Raw genomic sequence first — 22370 nt, 5'->3', positions numbered from 1 at the left:
TATATATATATATATATATATATATTTATATGTATCTTCCAGCATGTTAATGAAAAATTTGTGTCACTTGTTGTGTGAACACATGTTGATTAATACTGCTTAAAAATGTAAAAGCTTTATGGCCTACTGTCAGTAGTCCAACAAAGGGTTAATTCAACTTGGCACTGCTAAAGTATGTGCATATGACCCTTCTTGGCATGCAGCTGCATCTAACTGTACAGCAGAAGCAGGCAGTGGTGTTTGGCTGTAATGCTTCATGGCTGCCAAGCAAGGGCCTGCAACCTTCTCAGATAGCTATAGGTAAAAACATAAGCCCCTCGAACGGCTACAAGAAAAAAACAACCCTTTCTCAGCATGGATAGCAGCTTATGTCCAGCATGTGTGCCCAAGAAAAGTGTTAGATGGATTAACTGCCTTTCTGCAGACTTTCAGACTCACTTTGGCCATTAAACTATCTAAGGGACCCAATGCAGTGATGGATGAGAGATTGGTCTGCAAGAAGTTATGGTGTGGGGTCGTGTATATCATAAGTAGAAGATGAAGAGGGGAAAAACAGAGGATGAAAGGATATCAAAAAACGGGAGAGGTGATCCCTGTTCCTATAAGATGAGTTTGATATGCACTTGCTCCTCTTCTTTCTGCTGCTTCTTTCCTGTCTGTCTTTTGTGTGTGTTTGTGCTTTAAGGCTCTACACCCTGGGGTTGCTTCACTTTTTGTTTGCTTGCTTTCTGTGTTATTTCCACTTTTAAATGTGCTGTTCTGCTGTTCATATGATGATGTTTGATAAACTCTGCTCTTTTCCAGAGGATCGTTTTGAGTGATTTGATTGTATTTGGATCTGAAAAGTTGGACCTCCACAGCGTTGGTGGGATAAGGTTATCATATTGGCTTCAAGATTTTGGACCCGACAAAAATTTGAGCATGATGTCAGTTTTTGTCAGTATAAAAAGATAAACTCGCTCAGTGAAACAGGGACTGACTGAGAGCAGAAAAACAAGAGGACAGACTTTTGAGCTCATGTTTAAGGGTTCATATGTTTGTAATGTAGCCTTCTGTTTGCACTGCTTATCCTGTGAGTGTTTATACGGCTGTTTTGTTGTAACTTGTTGCAAATGTCTGGTTCAATTAAACTGTCATCAACTCACTGACCGCAGCCGTTTCAGCTTTGACAGTCATATTTTAATAACACCAAGTTCCGGCTTCCATTTTCAACCCTGTCAATGCTGGTGTGTGCCAAAGGTCACAAGTTAAGCTTTGTTGTTGTTTCACTATGTTGAAGAAAAAAAAGGCCTCCATGATCACTTTGTTTCCTCTTTCTCTGTAATTTTTCAGGCTCATTGTGAATTATGTGAAGGGGAAATAGCTTATTTTAGCAGCATTTGTGCTTCTCTCTCTGAAACATTTAATGTAAATTCAGATCAAATGTTTCCAAACCCCACAGTGGACTAGTTTGAAAGCTGAAGATGCTCTGCAGAACACCCAGACCATTGAAAATAACATCTCCAATGATCACTCGAGCTAAAGATGAAGTATTTCTCCTTAAATTGCTGGCTGTCTGAGTGGTGTCCCAGAAACGATGTGGGCTTCATAGATAATTGGCAAACCTTCTGGAGGAAACCTGGTCTTGTTAGGAGAGACGGCATCCATCCCACTTTGGATGGAGCAGCTCTCATTTCTAGAAATATGGACAAAGTTGCACACCGATTCAATATTGATTTTAGTGACCTCCGACTGACGTAACCGGGTGTCATTACTGCCGACGTGAGTTATAATTTTACTGAATTTATATTAAATAAATAACGTAAATAAAATAAATAAAAACACTATTTCATGTCTGTCAAACCTTGTCATCTTTGGCATTTTTCATAGGATCAACCAAAGGAATGTGGACAAATGATGTATTTTGACAGTCTGCTAGTAACAAAGCAACTAAAGAAACACATTAAAATTTTTTCTTCACTCAGAAAAATAAAGGTGCCAACTGGAACCAAAGGTGGTTCTTTAGACTGATGCCATAGAAGAACCTTTAAAGGTGCCCCAAAGAACCATCAAGAAACAATTGCCCATTGTTCCTTCAGTGGGCTGGTTTCAGTCATTATGCAAATGTACTGTTTATAAGGTTGGGGAAACCTGCAGTCAGCTGAGACTGAAGAAGTCAGTTGGATGAGTGACGAAACGTTTCTCCCACAAAACGCTACGTCCAGACGAACAGAATCAACTTTTGGAGATTTACTTTCCTGGATGATTGAGAATGCATCAAGACACATAGACATATATTATTGGTTTATTGCCATTTCGTAGTGAACCAAAAGACAAAAAGGCATTTTGACCCTCAGCACAACACCACTACTAATACATGTCACATATTAGTCATTTAAACAGAAATAATTAAATATCTTTCTATACTATAAATAAATACTATATCTATAGATAACACAACAATTAATACATGCATTGTTTAATTAATAAAACATCAGAAAGTGATAAAAACACATTAGAAATATTTTCGTAACAGACTAATAAATCAACACATTTTCATCAGCAGATGTTTGCATGTTTAGTAAAACTATTTCAACAAAAAAAAATTGATTAAAATTATCAATGAACTTCAGCCTTACATTATGTAAGGTAAGTTTCATGTTGGACTCATGGTCCTTTGTTAGTCCAGTTTAGGATAATGTCTCTGACGTATGTATCATATCAAATATATGTCATATCAAAACAAGCCCACACCTGCAGTTGTTTCAGTTTTTCACAGGTGTTTCCTGTCAGCTGGTCAACCTCACTCAGGCAGACATCCATATCAGCCAACCAAACGACAAGCTCCTCCCTTTGTGCTTCAAACCCCTCCCACTCTGAGACAAGGAGCTGAGAGAGAGAAAACAAGGGTCAATTATAAAGAAGAGAGAAAAGTGAAACCCTCCTCAGAAGGTCTGACTCGTGTACCTGCAGTCGACCTGTGATGGACTCCATTTTGGCGTTCACGTCATCAGCGGCGGCCGCACTCTGATGGGATGCCAGCAGCTGAGCCTGCAGGGTGCCCTGGAAGAGCAGAGTTAATGTTCGATTTTCTGGTCAGGCTCTCCAGCTGGATGATCCGAGGTCCCGCCTCTCGCCTCAGCCTCTGAACACACAAACTTCTGAAGCAGGAGGTGCAGATTGTATTTTTTTATTTTTTGCTATTGTTTTCTAAATCCAGGATTGAGGTATTTGGAAAAAATTTTGGCCAGCGGATGAGCCTGCGACTGTTGTCTTCCAGGAAGAAGGACTGGAACCCAATTCAAATGTATGTGATATACAATCAATCCACAAGAACACATTATAAAAGAAAGTCCCAGTCTTGTCTGATTTCAACTGAATTCTGCATCAAAGCAGGGTGACCGAATTAAAACCAGTGTTTGCAGCAAATGTGAGCGCAAAGCCTCATTTTGTAGCAGCCTGCTATTAAAGTTCTCCTCTATGCCGACAACGTTCCTGTTTTTAAGGCACAACATGGATCAATGGCTGAAATGGGTTTTATCACAAGGGTGATAAATATACAACATATGGTCTTAAGAGTAAAAGTATAATACAGATTTTTGTCTGTCTTAGAGATTTGATGTTCATTTACCTGCAGATGCACTATACGTGCCTGCTCTGTGGTTTTCCACATCATTAATACAGGAAGTATAGGTGAACTACAAGGTCGTCGAGACCATTCCCCACACCAGAAACATAAACTACAGTCTTTTTATACTGCAGACACTTTACTCACTTACAGTTATTTATTCACTTTTCAGTCACTTTAATTTTAAAAATGTGTAATTTGTGTATATACTGTATATTCTGTGTATTTATTATCTCACTCTTATTGCCTGTTTATGCCCTGTCCTTGGGGATAAATAAAGTCTTTCTGATTCTGACTTCCACCCAATTGTAATTCAATCAAATTGTGTTTCGCCCTCCTCTTCCTCATTTTGTTGGAGCTGTAAACAGAATTAGTGTGAATCTGAATTAATTTGTGCAAACAAGAAAAATCTACAGCTTTTCAGTCAGAGGTGGTCTTGTGATTTAAGCCGGGTAGAGTAGATTTATGTGTTGATGCTGCCTGCTTCAGCTCTACGACTGGCTGCTGAGTGATATTTACACCCTGGCTGGATTACAAACTTTAACCACGTGCTGAACTTTGGCCCAGCTTTGATGCGACTCATTAGTATAATGAACTCTAAACTAAAAATAGAACAAAATCCTCTAAAAATAACTATGACAACGTCATCTTCAGCCAGGAGGGACAGGTCCACCCAGAATGCTCATTTTAACATTCTTATATTAACAGGATTTCAACATCCACGTCAAACATTCACATATAGATATAACCTACCACGTCCTGGTATCTTTCCGTTGTGCTGTAGTTCTTGGTGCAAAGGTTATCACGTCATCCAAATCAGTTTGCTGTTTTCTGAACAGACCCAGTTCAATGCGTCTTTATAAACACCGGATCTTTATGATAATGTGGCGATACTAAGCTAAAAATCACAAGTATTTATTTGCCATAAATTTGCCACTTTATTGTCCAAATTGTGTATTTTATTCTCGGAATTTTATACCCTCCAAGGTTTGCCCCAGATTGTTTTCTACCTTCAGTGGCTGTTGTAAGCCGCATAGAGCCCACTTTGATTTTGTTGTGTAATGTTCATTAACAATGAACAAAATTATAAACATTTACAAAGATATCAAAGCGAATTTCTAGATGTTGTGCCCACAGCCTCAAACTGGAGCTGTGGGACTTCATAAACTGGACAAAGAAACAAGCAAATGATTTAAAATTAAGAAGAGCGCAGGTATTTTTGTGGTTACAAGTAATTCCAAACAGTTTTTCTGAAGAGTAGTCCTGCCCCATTACGCACATTGCATGGCGCGTTGTGACGCGTATAAAAGAGCCATCTGAGCGCCTCTCAGCAGTCGCTTCGAAGAAAAGAGACCGAGTCGCTATGTCAGTCTCTGCACTTGTTACTATGTGCGGGTACAGCTCGCTCTGTAAGGAGTCTTCTTGCACTTTTCCACTCATGACTTTAGTCCTGTGATCTGCCTTCGTCTTAATCACACCTGTTCAAGGTAAACCGACGTTTTACTTCAACTCTAAGCTCAGCTTAAGGCTAAAACTTTGACTCTTTTATGCCGTAAAAATCTGACATCGATCTGATACCAAATAAATGCACTATTATCGAAACCTTTACCTTTGCACAGAGGACTGTGCCCTGATTTCTGACCTGAATGCATCATCAAAATACTAAATGTAAAAACATTTTAATGAGCATTAAAAGGCTGATCCTTGCTTTCACTGTTGGAGCAAAAATCTGAAGCAGAAATACAAAAACTTGTAAACCTAACCGAAAATTTTCAGCTGAAATCTTATTACAATAAATCCATCTGCAAGTGTGTTACCTCTTAACCTGGTTAGACTGACACACTGACAGCGTGGCACGAGTGGGCATCCACGCTGAGTGCCGATAATATAAAGTGTATCCTGTAGTTGTGGCTGGCAATCCTCATCGAAGTGAGTGAGAATAATGACGACAACATCATGAACAGGTATCAGCACCTGTGTCATTTATTACAGTGTTGAGTACTGTAAGAAAAACCCCAAACTTTAGTAAAAACCTTGCAGCAGGTTTTGTCAGCACGTTACTGTAAAACTTACAGCAACCTCACTGTAATTTATTTAACAGTTTTTACATTTTGTGTTTTTACATGACACTACTCAAATTTCTACAGTATCTACTGATGCTATAGGTTTTTACAGTAGGGAACAAATTATTTAAACCCCTGCTGATTTTGTAAGATTGGCCACTAACACAGAAATGATTATGATTTCAGTGGTAGGTTTATTTGAACAGTGAGAGACAGAACAGCAACAAAAAAGAAAACAATTCAGAAAAAGTCATTTCAAAAAAGTTACTTACAACTTACAGAATCAGCATGGGCTCAAATATTTTTCCCTGACTGTATTAACAGATTCTCTCATAATTTGGTCCTAAAAACATTGATAGTATTTCCAGAGAATTATATAGTATTACTTGAAGCAGTGGGAGCTGGGACTACATGGTCATCAGTGTGTGTGCACAAAAAGGTGGCAAACAAGCTTCCTCAAATACTTTCATATAACATACTACAAGTACTAGCAGAATTTTTATTTCACACAAAAAACAAAGATCTGCACTAACAGTAAAATCTTTTTTTATTGCTTTATTACCAAATTCTGCCAAGGCCAAATATTCAGAATCTATATCAGTCCATCGCTACATGGAAAAAAAAAAAAAAAAGCAGGAAGTGATACTGTGAACATTTCAGAAACAAACCAACAGGGTGAACGTCAAAAATAGCACAAAGTGATTTCTTGACACCAGGTCCACATCTGCAACAGGGTCAAAGAATGACTGCAAGTGTAATAGAACCAAGAGAGAATTCGGCTATCAATACACACACACACACACACACACACACACACCTATCTATCTATCTATCTATCTATCTATCTATCTATCTATCTATCTATCTATCTATCTATCTATCTATCTATGGTGTATGTATGTGTGTGTATATGTATTTATAAAAAAAAAATATATTAAAAAGCTGAAGGTAAAAGCTTTGATTTGAAAGGTTCTCTGTTGGTTCTTTCATTTCCACAGAAGATTTCCATTAATGCCCAGCTGTCTTTAAATAACTGTCCTGTCACAGGGTTATACAACAGGGGAAATGACTGTAAAGGGTTTGCACTCACCATGAGCAGCATTTCTCCTGTGACGTTTAACGCCTGTAGTTTTATTTTTAATAAAGGTCAAATATCATTATATAAACAAAGTGTAATGTCTTCTGAAGACATGAGCAGCACGTCTGTGTTGAGATGTAACAGAATTCATTGTGTCTTCAGTCTCTGTGTGTGATGAGGAAGAAGCTCTGGATCCCCACAGACTGTGAATAAGATGTCAGTGTGGATTTCATGCCTTTCCTCGTGGCCTCACTGTGGACTCTGATCATCTACCTGAGTTCAGTTAAAGGTAAATAATGTGTTTCTATTACAGATTCTACTTTTAGACCATTTTAGCCAACTATATATTTAAAATCACCTGCAGGTCTTGATCCATTCTTTGCAAGTTAAATATTTGTATTCATGATTTAGAAATGGAGGTGTCCAATTATAGCAGGTCTGCCAAGACGATCATGTTAAAACGTTGCAGTTTAAGAAGAAGCAGAAGTCAGCAAATAAAGACAATTTCACATTTCTCTCTGCTTAACATGCAAGTCCAGTTGTGAAATACTGAATTACTGAATATATGTTTTATCATGTTTTTATCTCAAGAAGTAAAATGTCATCTTAATGACAGTCTTCAATATTTTTTTATTTTTTTTTCACACTTATCAAACCTCAGTGAATGTTTGATGTGAATGTTGAAAAGCTTTTAATATGACAATGTTTGTCATGCTCACAGATTAACTGGACCAGGTTAAAGCTGAGTTAGTCACTGAACTTAAAGGCTAAATCTGTGCGGTGTTAGCACAAAGCAGACAACTTACCAAAGAACCGATTTCAAAATGTTTCTTTCTGCACTTTGTCTAACAAAACAAATCGTTTGTTCCCATTTCTTTGGTTGAGCCTATAAAAAATGCCAAAGCTCAAACATGTTGACAGACATAAAAATGTTTTTGCACAAACAAGACCATTACCAAATCGCCATCAACTGAAAACTGGGGCTATCTCAGCATGGAGTCCAGTGTGTGCTTAAACTATCCACAGCAGATGAACAGCATCTGAAAGTCACATCCTTAAGAAATGGGAAAAATCAAAACAAAACAAAGGCCTGGCACAGGATCTGGCCAGTTCAACAGAAATGGTCTCAGCTTTGGTTCAAATCATCAGTGTGTTTGAGGAGCTCAGTACAGAGTAGTGAGTATCTGCAGCCACCTGTAGGAGGGTGGAGGCTCTGTCATGGAGTTTAGCTGTATTTCATGGAGATCTTGTCGAACTGATGAATTATGAACAAAGAAAAGTAACATCACATTTTGATCCACCATGCTGTACCATCTGAAAAACAAGGACTAGAAAGTGAGACCATGTTTCTCCCACGCTGATTTCTCTTCATTGGCTCCTGTTTTAAATCCAGGCTTGAATTGAAAATCCTTTTAATCACATACAAGGTCTCAAATAGTCAAAAAGAGAGTAAAATGTGGGATTATACTGTGGTGGAAGAACATGAAAAACTATCGTGTGGGAGGCTGTCAGAAAAATGCTTGTTGTGCTTCACTGTTCTGATGTTGTATAAAGTTGTGAGTGTGTCTGCTCCTCTCTGTCTCCTCAACAGGATCATTTGTAGTGGATGTGACACAGAGCTCCTATCAGGCAGAGGAGAACCACGACATCACACTGGAGTGGACGTTCACCACCAAACCAGACACGCCCATCTCAGCACTGGAGATCCTCTGTTACCTGAATAATGGCCACAAAGAATTGACTCTTTATTACCTACATGATGGTGTCGAGTTCTCAGAGGTTCAGGATGACAAGTTTTCAAGACGAGTCCAGAGTGACAAAGACGCCCTCAGAGAAGGACGAATCAGACTCCAGCTGTTCAGACTCAGGACTGAGGACTCGGGTCTGTACCTGTGTGAGGTGGACACAGGTTATGGCCACGGCTACAACAGCTGCAGAGTCACCGTCTCTGGTAAGACAATTCATTTATACACAAGTGATCACTGTGATCTGACCTGAAACATGATTAAAATGTGAGTATAATTAAAAATAAAAACAAAAAAAAAAACCCGGCCAATTTCAAAGATTTTTATTCGTGTTTTTTTGTTTTGTTTTGGTTTCCAGATACAGATTTTGCTAAAACCTCAACAACAGAGACGTCACTGCAAAATCCAGCTCCTCAGAAAAAGACTCCAACAAACGGTGAGAAAATGCTCCAACTTTTCTCTACATCATTCCTGTTTGAGGGTTTTTTGGTCCATTTTGGTGACTATGTTTATTTCTTTATTCATCATCAGCAGGTCGATCCAGGGTCCTTGTGGTGATCGTTGTCATCAGCTTATTATCAGTTGGGGCTCTCGCTGGTTTTGCTGCATGTTTCTTTCACCACATTTTGCAGAAACTTAAAGTAAGAAACAAACGAACAAACACAAACATGTTGTTGCTTCTTGTGCCGTCAGACTGACTCATTATTCTCCTTCTCTCAGCAGAAGCATCCAGAGGATGATGAGACACAAAAACAACCACTAACAGTCTAACTGCTTTGCTAAAGGAGCGTTGGTCTTAATGGAGCTGAGAGAGATTTGTTTTTCCTGGATCTTCACATTTATGTTGGATTCAAACCATCAACCACAGGGAGACACTCGGCCCCTGTGGTTGAGATCATCGTAAGGTCACTTCTTTGAACTTTGACCCCAGCTGAAGACTCGAGCCTCATCCAGTTAATTTATCGAGGTCATTTTCAAACAAAGAAAGTGTAGAACAAGAAAACCCAGAGTGGAAGATCAGAGGATGTAAACAGGAAATATTTCTTACAGAAGTCTTCAGTCAGAGTGGCTGCTGTCAGACTCTGGAGGATCTGCTTGGAAACATCAAGCAGTGAAACTGATGGATTTCCTCCTTCAGTACAAAACTGTGAAGTTCAGCCTGGAGAAGAAACACTCCTCTGCCTCACTGTCAGCGTGTTTAATGAATTTACTTACTGGTTGGTTGTTTGTTTGTTTGTTTGTTTGTTTGTTTAAGGTGAACTTAAATCTTTCAGTAAGACCTCAAAGTGTCTCTGATGGACAAATTAAAGGGTTAAAATCCTCCCTGATCATCACTGTGCTGGACTGACATGGATCATTCCCAAACAGTCTTTTCCATTCCATCTGCATTCATTACAGATGAAAGTGGATATTTCCAACACAGTTCATGTGGGAAGATGGGGGGAGTGGCCTGAAAATTGTGTTGGTGACACAGGAGACTGGAAAAGCACCAACAAGTTTTAAAGTAACAGAAACAGGATTCATGGAGCTCATGAGGAGAACTCCTTTGTTTTACTGACCTCACTGTATGAAAGCAGACTTTGTTACCACAGCTATGAGCTCTGATTGTTTGTGTTTTCTTTCTATCATCTTTACTGTCTCAGAGAACCTGAGCTATAAGCTGATTACTTTAAACACCCTTCGTTAATCATCTGCTGCACTTTATAAACATCCAAAACAAGGTGATTTACATTTTACATCTCTGGATTTTTAAAGCTACAAATAATTAAGTTTAATGTTAAACTTCCTGCTGGTCAGGACTCGATGTTCAGTCTGTAAAGTTTAGTCTGATTTGTGATCGTGTTTTCAGTTTAGTGCTGAGAGTTACGAGTGTAAAAGTGTTCCAACAGTTTTATTTGTTAATTTTTATTAAATCTTTGGCTCATTTTAAAGTTTTACATTTACAGTGTCTTCACTGTGTTGCTGAACAAACAAACAGGAACTTTAATGCTCCATATTCATTATGTGTCACTGTAATTAAGTAGAGATGTCTTTTACTACCGAATGTAAGATAGAAGATGTAAGAAATTATAAAATGAAATGAGAGATGATAAAAGCTTCACTTGTTTTACTGGAGATGAAATGTTGATGTTCACCTTAATTTTGACTCATCTTTTCAGTGCAATACCAGAGCTGGACACTAGAGGCCACCGTCTGATTTCTGTTTTAAACCAGTAAACGTCACTGATTTGCTCCACATAAGTGTGAGTCTCTGCTTCCTACATACAAACACGTCTCTGCAGCCTCTGTGATTGCTGCAGTCAGTGGGAGTTATTGTTAATGTCCTGTAGGCCTGTAGGGGGCGACAAACAAACTTTAAAAGTAGCTACAGCACAGGTCACCGACCCTCAAGGCCTGGAGTTCGAGACCCCTGAGCTACAGCGATCAACTTCCTTTTAAAGTGTTTTGTCCATCACCATCAACAGATATAGCTGTCCCCTGTCAATCACAAGTTAAGCCTACCGTAAAGCCGGCCTGTCATCGTTACAAACTGAAGGTCATGTTGTATCAAATGCTCCTTTTATCTGTTGCTCATGAGGAAAATAAATTACCAGACAAAAACTAATTCAAAAGAAAAAAAATGTAGAGAAAATGACTGTTCTCTCTTTTTTAGAGTCGAGTCCTCAGGATCTGAAGTTTGGAGAGTTCTTGGATGAAGTGATTTCTCTGTCATTGTGGTTTGATATAAACTCAGTGATAGAGGTTTAATTTTGACAGTCTTGTATTTGCGTTTGCATTCATAAACATCAAAACAAATCTTCTTAACGATGCAGAGTTCACTCGGCTCCACAACTTCAGGATAATACAGGATGGATCTGTATTCGGTTTGTTTACAGGTGGAGCTGCAGAAACCTATTTGCTGCTTTTTTCTAGACTTGGGCATCACAGTTTGATCAGAGTGTAACTCTGACTTGTTGAGATATTAGCATTACTTCTGTTACAGTCTTATTTGATATTCATGTAGCAGAATGAGTACTATATTTCCATATTACATTATTAGCCACTGTTAGTAGCGAATCACATTAGATATCTGAGCATCCCTGACTTGTTGTCACAGGTAGAACTTGCCTACATGTAGCTACTGCCTCAGCCTGAATTGGCTACACTTTTGTTGATTGGTGCCACTCGTGTTTTGTAGAGATCAGCTGCGGATTATTTCCCTGAAGCCTTCTATCGACTGCTGATTTATTTTTATTTTGTGCCGTACGTTTATTATTTTACTTGGTGGTAAACAAGAGTGTTTATAGGTTGTAGTCACTTTGTTTGCAAATTGCCACAGTAAAACGTGGAGTTATACTATGGGCTGCTGTTGTTCTGGTAGTATCTCAGAATGGTTACTGTGTTTGGACATTTCTTTATATGGAGTTATGTCTGCGTGACAAATGCCTCCATGAAAACTTTAAGCTTGGGTTACTTTAGCCTTAATGTGTAAAAATGAGGAAAAGGCTTCAGTATAATTCATCAGCTTTACAGGTGTTCCACACACTATCTCCTGTGACTGCACTAACTTGTTGAACACAAGGATTCCTCTCAGGTCATGAGTATTCAAAACAAGTTCTGAATGTTGTGGGGCAAACATTGGTTTGCTGCTTTATACATTGTCACCAATTTTTAAATTTAAGAATGTTACATTTAAGGAAAAGTACATTTGATGGTTCTCTTGAACTGGTTTTATTTATGACCCTTATTGCTCTTTTTTGCATTATTCGATGATGTGGGTTTTTTTTTTTAGTATATCAGTATATCATATAGAGAAGTATAATGGAATAATACAGAGTATATAATAATGTTTGACTTATGAGATCTGTATAAAAGGCTCTGAGATTTATGTCCATGTTCTGCAATATTATTGGGGTGGAGTTGCGGGAAATGACGTAGGCAGAAGTTTGGGGTACCGCGCTGCTACTCCAGAAAGGGAGATTGTCTTTCCGTGTTAGTTCGGTTTTACCTCATCACATAAGGCTCAAGCTGTGTTCCTGGTTGCCATCCTTCACGGTGATGCTCCGAGTGCTAAGTTCATGACTGGAAGTAAGTTTCCTTAAATATGTTTATTCTCTGATCCTGATGTTTGCCGCGGTTTTAGTTACGTTCTACCGCGTTGTAGCAGCTCATTTTTCATCTGGTGATTAGAGGCATGTGCCACTGGCTGCCGCCATTATGTAGTAATTTTATTCGGTCAAACGATGGCGCCAAAGTCCCTTTGTTCACAGTTAGACGTTTCTGCTAAGAATGACATCTCACTGTGTTTAATTGATTTCTTTTTGTGTTTGGAGCGGGAGATGTAACATTGGTATAGTTCGAGTCATGTGTTATGTTATGTGTATATTCAGATGGATGTGTTGGTTTATTTCATTTAATATTTTATATTTATGTTAGTGAAGCTTTTGCTCTATGTATTTATATACTCATGGCAATTTGTTTGTTACTACAGACTGCTGTCAACACTGAGCATCTAGGTGGCAATAAAACAGCTGGCGGTGACAATCCAGCAAAGTGGAAGCCTCTTGTCCTCCTTCCTGTATCCTGACCGATACACCATCTTGTTAGCTGCTGAACCTGAAAGAACTAGTCCTCACCAAGTACTCCTCAACAAGATCCTTAACTTTACAGAGTATTGTGAGAGATTTTGATATGTTGCCTTTAATGTGAGAAAATGTGGAATCCAGGGTAGTTTATGCTTCCTCAGGGAATTTTATTTCAGATACTCTAATTCAGTGTTATTCATTGTCAGTTTACTAATGGTCAAATATTCTAAATTTTGTTTGTACTTGGTTTCAATGTTAATTTATTATAGTCAAGTTTATATCTTCTGCAAACAATATGATTTCAATGACTTTGAAATGTCACATATTTTGCTGGTACCAGCCAGAACAGCTTCTTCCCTACAGCTGTAAGAGTCCTGAACTCCTGACATCTGACCCACGTTAAACTCATGGACTGAACATACACACACACACACACACACACACAACCACCTTTAACTGAACACACACACAATGGACAAAAACAAACAAATGGACAACTGTACCCTCATACACACAATAATAACATGGACTGAACCACCACTCACAACCACTAGCACTTTATATAGCCTCTGTAGAAATTATCCATAAATCGACCATAACTGCACTACTGTAAATGCTGTGTAGACAATCATTCTGTACAATACAATAATTATAATTCTACAACTATTTACAAAGGTTTATAACTTGCATAGTTCATATTTCTGTATAGTTTTCATACTTATATCCTGTTCATAGCCTCTACATAGCTTGTACACCACTACAGCCTGTATATACTTATAGTTATAGCATATTCATAACATACTTTTATACTGTGTAACAGTGGAAGAATCGAGAAGTCACTTGGATGAGTGACAAAACATTTCTCCCAATGAAAACGCTACATCCAGATGAACAGAATCAACTTTTGGAGACTTACTTACCTGGATCACTGAGCATGCATCAAGACTAAAATGTAATCTACACTAAAACTTTGCAGCTCTGAGATGTGGCTCAACCCTCCAAACTCCAACAGTACAAAAATCAGTGAAAAAACGGTCCAACCTGCCTCTTTGGATGATTTTTTGTGATAATCTTGTTTTATCCTTTTTTTTGGTTTGTTTTTAGTTGGTTTATTTTACATCAGCAGGTCTGTCCAGGGTCACTGTGTTCCTGATAATTTCCACCTCAGCTGTCGCTGCTCTTGCTGCATATTTTTCTCAGTGCCTTTATAAGAAACTGAAAGCAAGTCTGACACAGACAAACAGACATGTTTTTCCTCTTGTGCTGTCAGACTGACTTCAACTTCTTCTTCTTTGAAAAGAAGCATTCAGATGATAAAGATTTGTCTGGATTTATTGTTTTGTTCATCCTTGATGTGGGAAGTCAACTTTTTGCTTTTGCAAAACTGTATATACTTTGTTGTGCCATCAGTGATGTCATTGCATCACTTATGTTTTATTACTATTGTTGTATTTGATTTATCAGTTGCACTGAATGAAAGTTCTGTGTTTGTAGTTTTTGTACATCTGTTGTGCCGCATTCAGCTGAGTTTATTATTCATTTACATAATTTCCTTAGGGATTAATAAAGTATTTCGATTCTGATAAAGTGAAAATATAAATATATATTATTAATTTTAATACAATAAGAGAGCTGATCTTACTGCTGTTTCTTTACTGGACAGTAAAATCAGATGATGGTCAGCATGATGGTCCGTATGTTGATTTAGTGGTTAGTACTGTTGCCTCACAGCAAAAAGGTTGCTGGTTGAGAGACGTGCTTCTTACGTTCATCAGTTATTCTAAATTCTATGTGAGGTAACTAAAGTGCATGAAGTGTTCAGATTAAACTGTTGCATGAATAAAAAAAATCTGATTTGTGGTTAGAAACACTGTGAGTGGGCAGTAAGACTGAAATGAAAGCAGAGCTCATGAGATCCACCTGAGCTGCCATTTTTGTTTTGTGTTCTAACTGTTAATGCTTAATTAATACTGATCATTATGGATGATAGTTATAAGGCTTTGTTATGATACAGCAGTGAGGACAGAGTTCAAAAGCTCTCTATATATAAATCATAACTGAATGGTTTTTTTTCACATTTTCACATTTGATATAAAAATATATTTAAATCATCATGAAGCTGTTATGTTTTCATGTAAAACAGGAAATAATGTCATGTGATAGTATGTTTGGTTTTTTGTTTTTCTAGAAAAATGAACCAGAGTGTTAGGAGATAAAATAATAAAATAAGAATTAAATAACAATAATAAAATCCAGAAATATTCATACTGTATCAATCACTTGCCTGATTGTTGACTTCAGTATTCCCTACAAAGGTAAGCTGTCCTGCTTCTTTCTACTTGTTAAACTGCTGCTCTGCACTGGAGCTGCTGTCTGCAATATCCTGCAGCTATGAAGGCGTCTCTGAAGTCTCTTTGTTGGCTTTACAGCTGATCGAGAGGAGCAGACACACTGTTGTGTAAAAACTCAACTCTAATCTGACCATCATTCTCCGCATCGTTCACAAGTTAGAACCTGTTGTCTAAGATGCTGCAGACGCTCTACAGAGCTGAGTTAACATAACATAATATATTTACTAATCCTCAACCTTTGACGGTCTACTGTTGATTACAGTAAATGGACAGTGTGACTGTCCCTGAGACAGTTAAATAAAGGTGTTTGTTTTATATGTTTCTGTGATAGATTCATGTTTAAACTGGCTCATTTATTTGTTGGAAAATGTTAAGATTTATTGGATAAGATAATAAAAAAAGGTATAATTGATTAAAACTTGTCTAAAATAAGTGACAAAATAAGGGTTTGTTACAGGTGTAAAGTGCTGTAAAGTTTGTCTAAGGTAGAGTTTCTAATGGTCACATGACCATAGTTTAACTGAGAGGACAACCATGGCAATGTGGGTCTGAACAGAAGTTTTTTCCGTTTCCTCAGTCTCTGAAGAAGATAAGAGAGAGCGAGAAATAAACTAAATAAACATCAGTATGATGTGTGGCTATTGTTTGAAGGAGCATCCCTGTGATTAGATTTGCAGACATGATTAAAGAAGTTATGAGGCTTTTTGTTAAACCTTCACTAATAAATCATTAAGTTGACCTAATGGTTTCAGATGTAAGCCAAAATTTGTTGAACTGTTGACATGACTCCGCTCTACACCCATATAATAATAATGGATTGCATTTATATAGCACTTTTCGATTCGATAGCACTATATAATTCCACTATTAATTCACTCTCACATTCACACACTGGTGGAGGCAAGCTACAGTTGTAGCCACAGACTGACAGAAGCAAGGCTGCCATATCGCGCCATCGGCCCCTCTGGCCATCACCAGTAGCTGAAGTGTCTTGCCCAAAGACACAACGACCAAGACAGACAGAGCTGGGGATTGAACTGGCAACCTTCTGGTTACAAGATGAGCTTCCCAACCTCCTAAACCTCGGTCGTCCCCATATAACTCATGTTCTCCTCTATCAGCAGATCTTAAAATGAAGCTGCACTGTGAGTGTGGAGGATCTTATGGAAATGGTATTACTTCCATTCTCAGATTGATTCTTCCACTATCACAGCAATGCCCACTGCTTCCTACTTTAAATCACCTCTGTCTGTTTCAAATCAGATAAGTTCCTGTTAGAAAAAGCTGCTGAACTGATGAGAGATGAAACACGTCTTTATTTTAGACAAACTGATTACACGTGTTGTCTTAAGCAGGATTTACGGTCCAGCCGAGGCAACACTCATTTTTTCTGAATTTGTTTTTTATTTCATTTTAGTTTCAGTTCATATCCAGAGCAGGTTTTCTTATTTCAACTTAGTTTTTATTGTTTAAAAATGTTTCATTTTTATTGGTTAAGTGCTACTTTTATTTATTTTAATTATTTTAATTTATTGTTGTATACAGGGGAAATGTCAGAGACAAGATATAGGTAAACCAGTCGAGGTGTTACAATAAAAACACTGAAGTTGATTTCACTATAATAATCCAGGATTGTCCAGGCCGCCTGCAGTGAGATTAGTTCTCAGCAGAGCTACGCCCAGTCTGTGCTAAACACATGTGCTGGAAGAGGAAGTGAAAGTGAGTGTTTATTCCTATTGAACTTTGCTGTTGCTAGCATACGTCATCTGCTTCCAGTCAAGCACAGACTGTAAACAGCTGCAGAAACAAGATGTTCATATTGTTTGAGCTTCTGTGGAGCTAATCCATGTTGTTATTGAGAATTCATCCATTTAATTAACGGCACAGAAACTCAGAGGAGCAAATCCAGATTTTCTTTTAGATATATTAAAAATAATGGTAGCACATTTTATTAATGCCACACTATTAAGCATAAATAAGGTATTAAACGTGCTTAATTCCCCATTTATATATAATTACTGCTCTTTGGTATGTTATTTATAAATACAGATGTATTATTATGACTCTGATTATGGTTATTATGAGCAGTGATGTGATAGCTGTACATGGTGTATACATATAAAATATCTGTATTGACTAATAGCATATAAGGAGGAGTGCAGTGCTCCCAGCACCAGTTTAACCAGCAGAGCTTCCATTGTTCTCTGTACTGACATGTCTGAGCATTTATACTGGCAGGTGGAGGATGTTACACCATCACAACATTTTAAACAGTGTTGAATCTTTGCTGCAGGTTTGATCTCACAGATAAATGATCAAAGTCATCTTCTGTAGCTAACAGATTATTGGATTGATTAAACAGTCATATTTCAAGTTAGTCTCTGGATGCTGTGCTACATACTGCTGAGTCACTAATGCACGTTTTTGTTGTGTCATTAATACATTTCATGTTTCTCCATTATGAAAGTTCAGAGTCACCTACTTCATCTGACAGGTTAGCTTGTTTTTATTTGTCATCAGTCAGACACATTATAATGTCTGAGTTTTCAGTATACTGAACACAAAGTAAGACAGAGCAGAATTAGTTACATGAAGCTGAGACTCGGAGTTTCTACAGAAATAATTCAAATACAAAGTAATTTAGGTGGTGCGTTAAAGCACGACAGGCAGGAGGTCTTATGCAACATAAATACGCTTTTTATCAATTCCCGTCATTGCCTAATTCAGTATAAAATTGTACACAGGTTACATTACTCAAGGGAAAGAATTCACAAAATTTATCCAGACTGCTCTCCCTTCTGTGAAAAATGTATGACACATTATGGAAATCTGTTACATAGTTTTGCACTTCATCCAAGGCTTCAGAGTTTTGGGTGTAACATCTTTACCTATCTGTCTAATATTCTTAAAGTCAAGATTGATCTAAATCCAACAGTAATTACCTTTGGGATCTTTAAAGAAACACAAAGGTTACAACATGCTCAAAAAAGTCTTATGTCATATGCACTGATCATTGCAAAGAAACTGATCCTGCAGCTTTGGAAAGGCAAAAAGGTTCCTGCACTTCACCTTGAAAAAATAAAATATACCATGAATGGCAATGTTGTTTTGCCTTGTTTTGTTTAGAGAAAAGGGGGACATACGTTCTATTAACTTGTAACAACTGTGATACTTGCTTCTAATAAAAGATATTTGAAACGAAAAAAAAAAAAGAGAGAAGCATGACAGGCACGCAAGCGTCACAGTGGGAGTTCCCTTACGTCAACACGTCATTGGACTTCTTAACACTCTAAGGCTGAGTTAACCCCACCCAGGCGGAGACTGTTGTATATAAACAGCGAGTGAGCCTCGCAGCTCATTCATTCATTCAGAGCGAAGCAGGGAGGGACTGATCGGACTGCAGCTTTCCAGAAAACTTTCTTCAGTCAGAAAACGGAATTTTTAATCATCGATCATGTCTCTGAGCAACTTCTACTTTAAGGACTTTTCCTTTTTCTCACTCTGGACTTTTCTCCTGTGCTCGGCTTTGTCCGTCTGGACTTCTGCACAAGGTTACACTGAATTTTAATCACATACTGGGGGGTGTGAAAAAGCTGAATTGAGTATTATCAGCTGTGCTGTGTTGTCTGACGCTAACAGTGGCGACAGCTGTCAGTGAGTTACTTTAAAACCGGAAGAATCTTAAAGCGAGAAGATTGTCCGGCAGGTTCTGACTGTGTGAAGCGACTGCTCTCAGTTTAGAGGTTTGTTTATAACAGACACGATGGAGATGATTTATGGCATTATTTTATGCCGTTGTTTTTGTCCCTCTATTCTGAGCGCATGAGTACAAGTGTTGCATTTCGAGGAGAAAATTATTTTTGAGTGAACAAAATTCATTTCTGCGTGCAAATAATGTATTTCAGTGTTTGCTATTACACACACAGTAACAGCCCCTCTCACTTAGTTGTTGGCATTTGCTCTTGCTCATATCTCTGCTCTGTGCTGACAGACATTTGAGGACCTGGTCTCAGTGTGTCCTTCCTGCTCTCAACATCTGTGCTCCCTGCATGCTCAACTCTTTCTGTACACGTTATAAATGCGCCACAAAACCAATCAATCATAGATGCAAAATTTCTGGTTGGCTGTTTTGGTCTCCAATCAGCTGGCTAGCTACTGAAATGATTTCAGGAGGTTTAACTTTTCGTCTGTTTCCAGGTGAGGTTCTGGTGATTGGTTCAAATCTTCCAATCATCGCTGCTCCGGGTGATGATGTCATCCTGCCGTGTCACCTGGAGCCCATGTTCGATGTCCAGGATCTGACGGTGGAGTGGTCCAAACCCGACCTGAAGCCCGACCCATCAGATGAGTACGTTCACCTATACAGACATGGAAAGGAGGTCCCCGACATGAAGATGGCCTCGTACTTCAGGAGGACGGAGCTGTTCATGGACGACATGACACACGGGAACATTTCACTGAAGATCCTGAACGTGTCGGAGGAAGACAACGGCAGATACAGATGCTTCATCCCCAAGCTGAGGAGCCGAGTGAAAGCTGCTGTTGTTGAACTTGTAGTCGGTGAGAAGATTTGTTTTGGTGATGTTTGGGGTTGAAAAGTCAAAGACTCTGATTTGTATTTTAAATTCTTTTGTCTCCTGATCCAAACTTTCAGCCCAATTTTAATAACAGATTTTGATTCTGTTTTGTCTTTTAGATCCAAACTTCGCTAAAACCTCAACAACAGAGATGCCGCTGCAAACTCCAGATCCTCAGGACACGACTCCAACAAATGGTGAGAAAACAGTCTGTTATGTTCCCCTAAAAAGGTCCAGGGGATGAGGGGGAAAGTAACAAAAGGTGTCAAAGTTGGGGGAAAAAGGAGACAGGGAGGCAAAATGCTTAACGGGTTTTATTAATGTTTCTAATATTAACCGAACTAAAAGAGATGGACAAGCCGCTATCACCTTTTAAAGGAAGAAAACAACAAAACTCAGCTGTTGGTCAATAAACTGAAAAGTAAGTTAAAAAAAAAAGGGTTAGTCACCAACAGGGGCGGTCCTAGCCTGTTTGATGCCCTGGGTGAACACACCCTCTGCTTATTCTGATATTTTATTGTGAATGCTGTTGTCAGAAACATACTGAATTTAACCAGATAAATATTTTACTTAGTGTGAGAGAGAGAGCGAGTATGCAAATGACTAACAAACAGCCAATATAATTCATCATACATTGAGAATAGCAGACAAATCACACCTCTTCCAGTTAATGGCTAATTAATATTGTGCTGAACACAGTCCAAAAGATTCAATAAGCCACATCAGTGTCTACTGTTTACTATCATAGCCAAGTGGCTAACAAAGGTAAACAGAAGTTTTCACTATCCCCACTAATGAATGTTATCTTATTTCGGGATGCATAATACCTGCAGTTATCCAAAGACACATCTGCATATATTTATCTTTTGCAGCAAAAATTTCTGGCACAACTTCACGTGCTTCCAAGGTGCATGGAGAGGATGAAAGAATTCAAAAAGCAGGAACTCCAGCAACACTTGAGGGAAGAAGAACAACTTTAATATGACCCTGATGAAGGCCACAAGCCGAAACGCGTTGGTCAGTTATTAAAGTTGTTCTTCTTCCCTCAAGTGTTGCTGGAGTTCCTGCTTTTTACATTTATCTTTTGCTCGTTTCTCCTCTTCTTTTCTCTGCTTTTCTAAACGAAGGACCTGATGGCTTTGACCTTTTCTTGTCCATCTTCCATCAGTAATTTTGCACTCCAGTATCAACATCCAACCCCACAACAAAAATTAACAGATCTACACCTTAGTGCACAGATTCGTTGTTTGTTTTTTTGTTTTTTTCTGTACTGTTCAGGAGACACAGCACGGAGGAGGCCATTGTTTGACAATCAGGACGCAGAATATAATGCACTGTTAGGAAAAAAAAAAATCTGTGAAACGGCGAGGCCATGAAAGGTGAAGCACGTTATAGCGGGGGACCACTGTATCCAGAAATAGATGCACACCTATACAATTTATGGTAAAGTGTGCTGCCTTATATGTACATGTGTTGAAGTTGCCTCGTTCGTTTTCTCTGAGGCTGCTGTGCCATTTGGAGTAAAAGTGAAAATAAAGTATGCACATATACACATCTTGTCACTGGAAATGGTTTGCACTGTTCATATATTTATATTATTTACTGTAGGTATTGGTTAAATTTGTATATTTATTTATTTTTGTTTGTCTGATAGCATTTATAAAAAAAAACATATAACGTATAACAGACATTACAACCAGTTACTTAGTACTTGAGTAGTCTTTTCACCACCTACCTTTTTTTTCTTGAGTCATTTTTTTGATGAGTATTCACTTTTACTTGAGTGGTAATATTTGAAAGTAATGCTACTCTTACTTGAGTACAATATTTGGATACTTGACCCACCTCTGTTTATAATATGTTTATTAGATTTTTTTGGGTGGTGCATTACGGCCACCAACTAGTGTGGACCAAAATGACCAAAAAAACAAAAACATTCAAATCCTCCCAAACAAATGAGCCTGCCTTAAACACCAAGATATGGCCTGATACTGTAACTTTCACTTCTTGAGTTCTTATGAAATAAATCAAAAAAGTCCAGTTTCACTTTCATATAAGTTTTATGATCAATTGTTTTCTTCTTCTTCTTCTTTTATGCCCTTCAGCAGACATTGGCATAGAATTGTTGGTCTCCTGATTTGAAGGCAATGTCACAAGCTCTTAGTAGAGCTCGCACCTCACTGTACAGCCATGGCTTCTGGTTTGGTAACACTTTAACAGTCTTTGTTGTTACACTCTCCGTACAGAAGTTGATGTATGAGAGTAAGGCAGATGTGTGGCCATCCATGTCTGTACCTTCTGCAAATACACTCCAGTCTGTGTTGTCAAAACAGTCCTGTAGGGCAGTCCTGTAGGTGGCTACCGCAGTCCACACTCATAATGTT

The 22370-nt window shown here is 38.3% G+C and overlaps 3 protein-coding genes across 3 annotated transcripts in view; all 3 read left to right on the top strand.

The window, feature by feature from the left end:
- Positions 1 to 22370, top strand: part of LOC109203633 (tripartite motif-containing protein 16-like) — a 536611-nt gene that overhangs the window by 49475 nt on the left and 464766 nt on the right. The gene's annotated exons all lie outside the window — the stretch shown is intronic.
- The window catches only part of LOC109194564 (obscurin), a 151841-nt gene that overhangs the window by 118089 nt on the left and 11382 nt on the right, over positions 1 to 22370 (top strand). The gene's annotated exons all lie outside the window — the stretch shown is intronic.
- Positions 4940 to 9731, top strand: LOC102082866 (uncharacterized). Its single transcript, XM_019363273.1, has 6 exons — positions 4940 to 5094; positions 6911 to 7037; positions 8340 to 8699; positions 8852 to 8929; positions 9019 to 9134; positions 9214 to 9731. The coding sequence occupies exons 2-6, from the start codon at positions 6980 to 6982 to the stop codon at positions 9262 to 9264; spliced, it is 663 nt and encodes a 220-aa protein (XP_019218818.1). The 5' UTR covers positions 4940 to 5094; positions 6911 to 6979; the 3' UTR covers positions 9265 to 9731.

This window comes from Oreochromis niloticus, linkage group LG3 (assembly GCF_001858045.2).
Source record: "Oreochromis niloticus isolate F11D_XX linkage group LG3, O_niloticus_UMD_NMBU, whole genome shotgun sequence".
Classification (NCBI taxonomy): domain Eukaryota; kingdom Metazoa; phylum Chordata; class Actinopteri; order Cichliformes; family Cichlidae; genus Oreochromis; species Oreochromis niloticus.
This window is presented reverse-complemented; position numbering and strand designations above follow the sequence as displayed.

Coding starts and splice junctions, on each gene's coding strand:
- LOC102082866 (XM_019363273.1), top strand. CDS start 6,980: ATGCCTTTCCTCGTGGCCTCACTGTGGACTCTGATCATCTACCTGAGT. Junction 8,700..8,851: donor CTGCAGAGTCACCGTCTCTG/GTAAGACAATTC, acceptor TTTGGTTTCCAG/ATACAGATTTTGCTAAAACC. Junction 9,135..9,213: donor ACATTTTGCAGAAACTTAAA/GTAAGAAACAAA, acceptor TCCTTCTCTCAG/CAGAAGCATCCAGAGGATGA.